The sequence below is a fragment of the Salvia hispanica genome, chromosome 1 (assembly GCF_029641045.1).
Source record: "Salvia hispanica isolate PSC_SH4W2 chromosome 1, Shi_PSC_v1, whole genome shotgun sequence".
Taxonomy (NCBI): Eukaryota; Viridiplantae; Streptophyta; class Magnoliopsida; order Lamiales; family Lamiaceae; genus Salvia; species Salvia hispanica.
In genome coordinates, this window is record NC_142692.1 from 46,228,768 (window position 1) to 46,239,892 (window position 11,125).

At 35.0% G+C, this 11,125-nt stretch overlaps 1 protein-coding gene and 1 long non-coding RNA gene across 7 annotated transcripts; both read right to left on the bottom strand.

The window, feature by feature from the left end:
- Window positions 1-463: 463 nt before the first annotated feature.
- On the bottom strand, window positions 464-4,260 carry LOC125198695 (uncharacterized). 6 transcript variants are annotated; one of them, XR_016132856.1, is made up of 9 exons: window positions 4,100-4,260; window positions 3,442-3,507; window positions 3,268-3,347; window positions 2,359-2,483; window positions 2,151-2,216; window positions 1,677-1,752; window positions 1,247-1,289; window positions 838-931; window positions 464-734 (listed from the first exon to the last, which is right to left on the bottom strand). It is a non-coding gene; the product is annotated as an uncharacterized LOC125198695 (long non-coding RNA). The 6 variants fall into 6 exon arrangements; XR_016132859.1 differs by lacking the exon at window positions 1,247-1,289; XR_007172453.2 differs by lacking the exon at window positions 838-931 and having other exon boundaries at window positions 2,359-2,534.
- A 4,773-nt stretch (window positions 4,261-9,033) lies between these two features.
- Window positions 9,034-11,110, bottom strand: LOC125218444 (putative pectate lyase 18). Its single transcript, XM_048120112.2, has 4 exons — window positions 10,953-11,110; window positions 10,011-10,751; window positions 9,674-9,812; window positions 9,034-9,536 (listed from the first exon to the last, which is right to left on the bottom strand). Exons 1-4 carry the CDS (start codon window positions 11,072-11,074, stop codon window positions 9,315-9,317), a joined length of 1,224 nt encoding a protein of 407 aa, XP_047976069.2. The 5' UTR covers window positions 11,075-11,110; the 3' UTR covers window positions 9,034-9,314.
- Window positions 11,111-11,125: the final 15 nt, after the last annotated feature.

The window sequence follows — 11,125 nt, forward strand, 5'->3', positions numbered from 1 at the left end:
ACACCTACTTTACTCTCTCTTACATTTTTCTCTCTTCATCTCTCCACCTTTTTCACTTTCTACTTTCACTACAAAAAACACGCAAATTACCAACGGCAAAAATCCGTTGGTAATAGCAATTTATCCGTTGGCAAACAGCATTACCAAGGGATCACCAATGATTATAGGACGTCGGTAAAATGCACGACGCTAATTTTTTTTCCAAGGGAATTTAGACGTCGGAAAATTTCCCAACGGCAAATCCGTTGGTGATTATTGATTAGGGTTTAGGATAATTACCAACGATAATCATCCGTTGGTAATTCTTGATATTTATATTTTCAAATACCAACGGCATTTTACCGTTGGTAACCTTCCAGAATCTTTATTACCACATTTTATTGGTCTTCAACGTACCTATACACAAAATCATATTTCTAACTAGACCATTAAAGAAAAAACCAATAAATAATGGCCAACAAAATGAGAAACATGATAGATAAAACCTCAAAAGTATTAGTCAATATACAACTAACGTGCAAAAGCAAAAAGAAACATAAAGTATCGAGTTTTGAACTTAGTTCGTGAGACATCAATTCTATGCAGATACATCATCATCAAATCTGGAGCGCGACTTGATTATTGGGGCTGCTTGGATAGAATCATGATAGAACCTCACAAGTATTAGTCATAAACTGCTTCATCATCTCTCCCATCTCCCATTTTTTCCCGCGCCTTTGCTCGAATAATTCTTGCTGCAAAAAGGGTGAAGAATTAGTCCTAAATGACTAAATCTAGTGTTCATTTTGCCTTCCTTTCTCTAACACAAGTAAGAATTAACAACAGTACATGTTTTACCTTCCTTTTTTCACTCTTAAATGACTAATTCTAGTGCTCATTTCATGAGCAGATTCTGCTTTGTGTCCCAATGGGAAGATAGGAGGGAGAAGAGCTACATTAATAACAAAAAGACTTATCACTTAAAACATCAAGCCTTATAATTGCATATAGCTACAGTAATAGCTTTTACTCAGTCCCTGGTTCTAGCATGTTGCCAAAAACTTGTAATTTTACGGTTAGTTTGAAATCTACCTATGGGATGCTCTCTCTGGTTATGTAATATAACAGATAATGACCAAAAACTTGTGATTTTAAGTAACCAGACAGAAATCTTAGTATATGAGGTAAAACAAATTGCAGAATATTGATTATTTAAAACATCAAAACTTATAATTTGCATATAACTACAGTCATAGCATTAACTTACAGCCTCTGATTCTAGCATTTATCCAAAAAGGTTGAAAGAATATCTGCCAACATAATTGCAAAGTAATGATTAGCAGGAAAATAATCAATAGTACAAATACAGAAATAGTTTATTTATAAAAACATGAAACTAGAAACATTAAAAAAAAAAAAAAAAAAACTTGTTTCTCTCAAAACATCTACTATTATTTTATTTGCAGACTAGATGTGTACAAACAATTAGAGACACATTCCTAATTGCGTCAAAGATAACTAATTGCAATTAACATTATTAAACCACTTCTTCACAACAGGTCGGTGGAGCCAGCAAAGCTCCACCCCAAAGCTAGCCACCAATTTCTAACACCCTAAGGCATGCTCTTAAATAATGAAATCATGGCACAATTGGGCCATGTTCCAAAATAACTAAAATAAAAATAAAAGAGATTCACCTTTAGAGTTTATATCTTCACTTCAACTTTAAGCTCTAAATCTCATAACTTTGCTCCTCAAATAAGTGTGACAACCCTGTATTGAAATTAATATACTTATATTATCTTATGTAACATAAGCTGCTTTAATAGATCATGAGTACTTGCATGGTATTCCACTAAAGTGATAGTATGTATGAACTATTGTTTTTCTTATCAGTTATATCACCAAAGAAGATGCATCTGACAGTGCATATAAAAAAATTAATGGGCAGAAGGCTATGCAAGAGCCAACAGTGGGCAGGTTGTGCTGGTAATTTCCACAGATAACCAAGGAGATGTGAAATTAATGTTACAAGTAGTTTAAAAATTAGTACTCCACTTGCTCATAATTTAGTTTACATCGCTCACAACCAAAAAAAAAAGGGAAACGGTTCAATATCAAGAATTGTTAACTCTTCCTCTGCCTGATTGGGCAAACCGAATATTACTAACCTTTCCTCCACCAGCAAGAAGTTCGAGAATAATTTATTGTACCCTCTCCTACTCCTCGTCTCCAAACTAATTAGGAAGAAATGAAAAGATGGTGATTCTTAGACAGTGAAATAAGGGGGAAATTCAATTAAAACTAAATAGAGGGATAAGTATGAAAAAAGCAACGACAATTCGTATATACATCTATGAACAGAATTCCAATTCTGACCTTTCATATACTGACCGTATAGTTTCTACCACGGATCTATTGAGGACAAGATCAACTTCTTTATCACTACTGGCCCGAGACTCAGCAAAATCAACCAACCCGTCCCTTGGGCCATTGAGAATAGCCTTCATCCAGATAACAGAGTTTAGGGTCAGACTATAACGCAAGCACTTTTTCTGAGAAAAAAGAAGATTGCAAAAAAAACAGTTAAATGATTTCACATCTCACAGAAGAAACCATAAAGACTCCTTGCATGTAAGCAGACTCCCTAAACAGCTAGAATTTACCCCAAACTCATTTCAACATATATCAGAAGCAACAGATAAACAATCTTTAGCACAAATTACACACATCACAGCTTACTCAAGCAAGCCCCAAATAATAAAAATGTGACTGCGGCCGTTTACAGAATAATCTGAGCTAAAGTAATCGACTAGTAGTCCGTGTGCGGATAATTTTCTTGCAACTTACTCCAACTCTCCAAGTAATTCATGAAATGGAACATCAAGTACAGAAAAAAAATTTAATCCATATCTCGGCACTTAATTCTGTTCCTTGTGTGCATAAGTTAACATCTTACATTTCCTATGTGTTACAGTCCATAATTTGTAACTCTTAACATATCTAGAAATGAATATGGCCAGCAGTAGAAGTCATTGCATATATAGCTTTGTAATATGTCAGGAACTTAAAGAGAAAAGGTAATAAACTACCAAACTTTAAATTTTCAGATAATTGGCATGAGTATGGATGCATACTCAGTAATCTCATAGATCTGAAAACCTGATCCTTGAGCTAAAGGAAAGAGAGAAAACTGGAGCTAAAGGAAAAGTCCTTAAAGAAGCAAAGACTACATCGGATCATTGTTAACACTTGTAATGTGATAAATGCATTAAGCTCAGCACATACCTTATCATGATTCAAAGCTAACACGGATTCTGTAGGATGCTCTTGTTAGTTCTTCATCTAGCTTGGTCTTATTGGTAGTGCTGTAAGTTATCAGACAGATAAACAACAAATCAAGCCAAACTCATTCAAGAACTACTAAAATCAGATGAAGTAAAACAGAGATAATAACCACACCTGAGAACTTGAAAAACCAATCTGAAGTGAAGCACACAAATATTGACTCACTCCATATCTGACAAACTAAACCGCAAATGAAAATGAATCAAATCACAGTTTCCTCCAGCTCAATTCATTATACATGTTCTCTAATAATCTAAAATTAAATATTGATGCACTTCAAGTAAACTGATTAAATGATTTTAATAGCAGCATTTGAGCCTGATAAATCCAAGTGGAAATGGTCGAAATGAAAGTTTTGAAGCAGGCGCATCTACAAATCGTGGTGCAATAACTTAAAAGTTTTTGTAAAAGTTGTTGAAGATGGAAATACCAACTCCATAATCAAGGAGTGAAAAATACGATAGAGAGAAAATGAGAATTCTGATTCCAGATCTCAAAAAACTCAATTTATAATCTCATCAGATCTCAAAATACGAAACATACTAACATATCTCTCCTAATTAACTACAAAAAAAGAGGGATAAAGCAAAATTGAAAAGGACAGAACAATCACCACAACTCTCTCTCTCTTAGCTGCGAAGTGCCACTTTCTTCCTCTATATAACAGTTTTGTTAAGCACCAACAGGGGCTTCCGATTCCAATTTTCCCCAAATCGTGTTCAACAAAGATCATTAACCTAAGTTCAAAAAAATCTACGGAAAAATATCTTACCTCCACGAATCATCTGCCAGAGATCTCTTCCACCGGAGATGCTCCAGGAAAGTATGCCGGATTGGAGGACAGAACGCCAGATTGGAGGAGAGATCTATACTCAGTCGGCGTCGTAGAATGGAGGAGAAAGAGAAGAATGCCGTAAAATTAGAGCTAGGGTTGAAAAGAAGAGTAAAAAGTGAAATTAGCCTATTTAATTTAATTATGATTACTAATGGCACATATCCTAGGTAAATAGTAGTTGTTTAAATTTCCAACGGCAAAATTCCCTCGGAAATATATATAATACAATAATAATAATAATAATTATTAAAAAATAATAGTTTTACCCACGGAATTCACCGTTGGTAAAATAATTGGCCAAAGTCCGTCCCTACTCCGTTGGAAATGATGTCGGTAAAATTACCAATGGCTAATCCCTTGGTAATCCATCGGTAAATGCCGATGGATGTATTGTCGTCAGTAAATCCCTTGGTAATTAGCTTGTTTTTTGTAGTGTTTATTCTCTTTTTATTTACACAATTTTTCTTAATATATGTGCCGAAAAGAAACGCCTCCATTACTATGGAACAGATGGAGTATTTCCTTATTTCTAACCGTCTTTAAATGTTTATAGGCTAATTAATTGTGAATTGAAGTTCACCTATCACCGAAATTCATTGAATGCTCAATATATCGTTATTATGTGATGTTTGACACTTGAAAGAAGATATGATTGTTATAAACTCAAAAGACAGACGACGATGATAAAAAAAAATCATAGGATATGGGTCATGTAGACTATATAAAGAAAATGTAGCATTTTGGTAAATTAATAGTAATATAGAATATGGGTCATGTTCTTGAATTAATGAACTGCATTAAACGTTTTCCGGCCATCAAATATATTAACTTGAGAGACATAAAGAGTTCCATTTTTTATATGTAGATTTCATGATTTGAAGCCTCTCAATTTTTGATAGTTCATCACTTCTCTTGGCTCCTCTTCTCGCTTCCTCTTTGGGAGAGACATTATAGCTTTGGCCAATGCTACCTTCCTCACAAGCAATCTCCATAGCTCATCACTTTCTCCCCCATCCGGCACCTCCTTCGACTTGAACTTTCTGTGAAAACACGTGTTATGCACGGTCGAATATTTACCAAGAATATATCAAGAACAAGAACAAAGACAAATTATTAGCAATCAACAAACATAAAAGTATGATGTGAGAGAACTGTTCCTAATTTTTGGTCAAGTCTTGAAACGAGCACGAATGAGCATCAACATCCGTAGGATGACCTAGCGCGACCCTAACGTCTTTCCTAGGATAAGAAGTCATGCCCTAGTTGGTACGTCGCTGGTCAAGGATAGAAATATCGAGCTAAGCCATCACGAATGAAAGAATGACTCGTCGCTTACCATTACTTTGGAAGAAAGGCACACTTTAGGAGACATGAGGTGACAATGACCATACATGTCTTTATTCATCATAGCTTTTGTGATTGAGAAGAAAGGTAATGACCATAAGTTTTTTAGGGGAAAATGGCAACAGTCAAGTACTCCATATGGGACCAGGTCTGGTTGTGGTATCAAATAATAAATCTAGCAAGATTCCAAGATATACACATATCTATATATGAAAGTAAAAGCTGATCAATGATAATATATATTACCTGCATAGAGGGACTCTGCATTCATCATAATTGTCACAAATGGAGGAATGCAGCCTAAAGAGCTGCCACATCCGTTTACAGTGCAAACACCCTCCATTAACCCTTTTCTTGCAGCCACCAACGTGCTTGATCAGAAGCTGGAGGCCGTGGCAAGTCGAGAACTTGCTACAAGGCCCCTTTTCTTTGCTCCTATCCATATCACGTGGGCCAACCCCTCGGAGCATATATGTTCGAATCGAGGCACTACATAGCCTCACTTAGCTCTATATACAAACTCTGCTCCTTTCTTCGCTCTTCTTCATCTATTCCATGAGACTAAAACATATTTAGACCAGTTTTTGATAAGGAGATGTATTGATAGGGTAGGAAGAGTTATTTAAGCTGTTCCACGATTGTTGGGGTTTCAATCTATTATATATATAATTAACTAAGTAATCTTAATTAATGCTCCTAGTAAATGAATAAATAAAATACTGACCTGGACGAATAAAAGAAACTGGATGAACACGGAAACTGCCACGCCAAGTATGGGAATTTTCCCTTCGGAGCTCCGCCGCTTCTGCGACCGATTAATCATGCTCTACAGCGGCCTGCAAAATTTCGTACTAGAAACTACCAATCATTACCATATTTTATCAAATCCTTTTGTAGCACCGGCATTTCGGTAGCGCCACCGTGGACCGGAGGAGTTGAATGCAGCTCCATTTTGCCGGAAAGTATGAGTTCAATTCAATCGTAATTTTTGAAGGTCGTCTATATTTGAAGTGCGGTGGTTCAATTCGAGCTTGAAAACTTGAAGGCTTAAAATTTACTAATGATTTGTATAAATATGTACTATTATCTCCGTATTTTGAAATAAAAACCTTTGCAATTACGCAATCTATCTATACAATCTATCATTGAGGAGTTTTAGGAATATTCACATTATTACCATTATGAAATTGTTGTAATATTAATGGAAAAAAAAAATTATACGTGGGACCTTATCTCAACATTTTATTAGTAAGAGTGCTAATCATAGGGACAGTTTGGGATTAGTGGAGTGGTGGATGTCATAGATGGAACTACTTCTAATCCACTCAAACTTGAGGTCATTCCTATAAATCTATAATTTAAATTCTATGTGCAAAATAGGTGTAGTACGGTTGTATTTTGCTTTAGAAAATCAAGAGAGTTGATGTGTACATGTGAAATGGTAATGTAGCAGAGAGAGAAATCATGGTTTGCATCTTCCCTTAGATTAAGAGTGCAGTATGTTGGAGCCTATTCAAGACTGTCTGCTGTTGCAAGTGAACAATCATCCTAGTCTCCCTCTTTAGATCCTTCCATTGGACCAGTTGTTGCATTTTGCATGCTCCTATTTGACCCCATCAGGTTCATACATATTCTTATCATTAAACGTGTGATTAAGTGGAGTGAGTGAGAGGTTTTAATTTACCATGTCACGTGTAATTAAGTGCAGTGAGTGGGAGGTTTTACTATGTCATTTAAATTTGGTTTAAACGTTTGATTAGAATTCCGAATAAAAATATTTTTTGTCCTTTCATCGAATGCATGTGGTATGACTTGTTCGATTGTGTATTTTCATGGGTCTCATCTTATACTTTACACTACGGATGATCGTTTTAATACCCTGAGAGTAAAGCCTCCCACTCACCAAACTTAATCACATATAGCCTCCCACTCACCAAATTTAATCACGTATTAAATTGTAAAACTTCTCACTCACTCCACTTAATCATACATTTAATAACCTTTAAATTATATATATTTAATTTAATATAATTTTTTAAATAAAATGGCAATCTTGTAAATTTTTCCAAAACTCCCTTTTTTTATATATCGTATAGATACGCAAGAATGCATGATTTTAACTGTTATTCTTAAGCTAGAATCAATAACGAGGGTATAACAATTAACAAATTGGTGGCTTCTTGAGCCTATTAATCAATCTCATTCACGTTAGGCAAATTTGTAGAGTTTTTAGTGATTTGATAAAGGCCCATTAAATAGTCATGATGGATTTTATTCATAGAATTATCCAACATCAGAGCCCACACGTAATGGGCCAATATATGTCCATTTATTCCACTCGTACCTAAATATTGAATTGGTGAATTTTGTGAATGGTTGGACTAGTGGAGAAATATTTAAGCGCTAAAATTGCATTATTTTGGTACAAAATCGTACAAAGTGGTGGAATTAATTAGTTTGAAGTTTGAACTGCAGGTGTTTAATTCAACACAAAAAAAAATAAAAAATCAATGCATACGTCCGCAATAATTAGATATAATAAATGATAATTAGGGATAAATTAGATTTTATTCATGCAAAATTGGAGCTTATTGATTTATAAGTAGAACACAAGTATAAAAATTAGAACTATAGTATAATTAAACTTTTAAAAAGGAACATTAAATGTCCATGCCATGCATGCAGACAACGGCACTGCGTTAATTATATTAACAAGCATTAATTACATCTATATATATTGATGATAATTGTTAAAGTACATTTGGTAAATTCTGTATGCTTAATAAAAATAATAATATGAATAAAGATACGCCGGAGGAGTAGTAAATAAATACTCCTAATACATTATATTGTCGGACTTTGAGTAGGTACTACTACTAAATTAAAACCGAGAATAGAGATTGCAGCTAAAAGAATAAAAAAATGATTTTGATTCAATAGAAACTCAATTATTGCCTGATAATTAGGTAAGTCAATTAAAGTCTTTAAAAGCTAGAAAGCGTCTTGAATTTAAGATACACAGTAATTTGTCAAAGCTTTATTGAATCTATAATGAATAAAAGCAGCCCCACAAAAAAAGAAACCATGTGCCTTTGCTTAATTTTTCCTTACAAAGCCCGAATATTCTTCCAAAATGTCACAGATAATTAATTTCAGTCCACATTTATAGTGCCTTATCTAAAAATGAACCTTTCTTAACTAAATTACAATTTCAAAATAAATACAGTGTCGGTACTGAGATCATAAAACAACTTAATTTTATTTATTTTTTAAAGAAGTTTCAATCAAACAAGAAGAATACTGGATAAATAAATCCATATATTCTTACATTTTAGCACTTAATTTGTTACCAAATTAGTTTTAATTTATTACGAATTCCATTGGACTTTCAAGTTTTATATTCAAGTATATTTGTCTTTACCACGAGAAGAAACTTATGGTCGCTATTGATATGCATACCATGCTTCAATGTTCAAACAAATAGCTAGACAATAAACATGATATACTATAATATATTAACAAAATGATTTCCCGAAAAAAGAAACATATTTAATTAGGATTTTTCATCAAAAGAGAGACATAATATACATTCCAATTCTTATATGTACATCAACAATGCATTACTTGCTTTTATTGTAGATACATTTCAAATTTAAAACAAAAAAAAGTGGAAGACCAATCAAATATGTGGTGTTCTTCAACCCACATCCAGTCTTCTTGTGCCGCACTCCCACATTGCATGTAATAGTGAGTTTGTGCATAAATATACTACATATTCATATTTATATAGATATATATGCACACACTTTTAGCAGCGAGAGCCCTTCCGGCATACGAGAGCACCGGCACCGGAGGTGATGGGTCCCACTAGGCTTGATGGCCGAGCACCTAAGCTCGACGCCTTAGCATAACTCGACGAGGCCCCCACACCCGAAGCTACAAAAAATGCACCATTTAGCATTAGGTCTCCCTCCGATCTCCAATTCCAGTTCTTCCACTGGCTTTCGGGTGCGTCCTCGTGTTTTGTAACCTATTAGTACATGTTAATTAAATATCTATTAAAACTTTGTAACATAAAACCAGGTGAAACATACTAGTATAATCCTGCACATTTTATGATATAATTAATAAATTTGAAGTATAATTAATAAAGTATACATATTCAACCTGTTTGTTAAATCTGTCATTAGGGGCAAGAAATCTATTGCCTTGGCTATTAATTGTGGGGTCAGCACTCCCTCCAATAGCATACATCTCCCAATGAGTGTAGTCATTGTTCACCACATGGAAGTAGCCGTGTCTACATCTGCATGCAACAATATATGTAACCATAATTAAATTTCATGTCCCCTAGATATTGTCTTTTTTACATATAATCTGTAGCGTGGTAGAGTAGTTAATATCCGAGATTAAAAATCTCAGATGGAATCGATAGTGACGCAAACTTAAATTTCTTTTTATAGTATGATAAAAAAAATGAATAAATAACAATTGAATTAATTACCTTGGCATTCTTTGTACAAGCCCTTCTCCAAAGTGATTGAATGCAATGGTGACTTGCATGCCCTTATCTTGGAGATATGTATCACTATGCCCTAAAAGCATGACCTTATTATGATGAGTCATATAATTATTAGAGATTGTAATACCCGTGGACCCATGGATTGCATCAATGAGCCCATCATTGCAGTTAGACAAGGAACAATGATCAACCCACACGTGGCTCCCGCCAAAGATCGACACCCCATCACCGTCGGATAAGGTCCTCCACCCGAAGTGCTCTGGGGAGTCCCGCACCTTAGTGTTCCCGCCTTGCTTACAATCATGTATGTGAACACCATGGATGATGATGTTGGTCACATATTGTATGGTGATGCATGGACCGTTTGCAATGTGCACACTAGCGCCCCTACCATCAATGGTCTTAAATGAGTTCATGATCAATTCCTCCTTCAATTGAATGACCATGTCACGCTCGAATATGATCCACAATGGCTCGTCTTGGATCACAGCATGGCGGAGCGTCCCTGGCTTAGGGTTCACGGGATCATCGTCTTTTGAGTCCGTCACAATGTATATCTTGCCATCCCTGCCTCCGATGGCGTTCTTACCAAAACCTATGGCACAGTCGGCTAGCTTCTGGCGATTCTGCTCCCAGTTGGAGTCGCACCGCCAGCAGTCATCGATTGGGTTACCCGTGTTGCATGATAAGAATCCCAACTTTCTTCTAGAAGCATTTAATTTCCTATACATTTAAATAAGGTTAAAAAATATTATCAACAACTACTTATGAATAGAATAATGATACTTAGATAAATACAATTGAGATAAATGCGGTTGAGATAAAATATTGCAATGAATATATCCGTCTAATACAACAAGTTAAATTTTAAATATAAGACAATGATTATTCACTAGTACTGAGTGCAATCTTGGTTGTACATACCTATGTACTTCTTGGACTACAAGCTCAGGGTCTTGTAGGGTTGGCATGGCGGCAATGAGTGATGTGAATAGAAAAAATGAAATTAGGATAAGTAGGGATTGGATTAGTGAAGAGAGTGCCATTTTGTTGAGAGTGAAGAAATAGAGTAGATGTGAATAAGAGTGAGAGTTGAA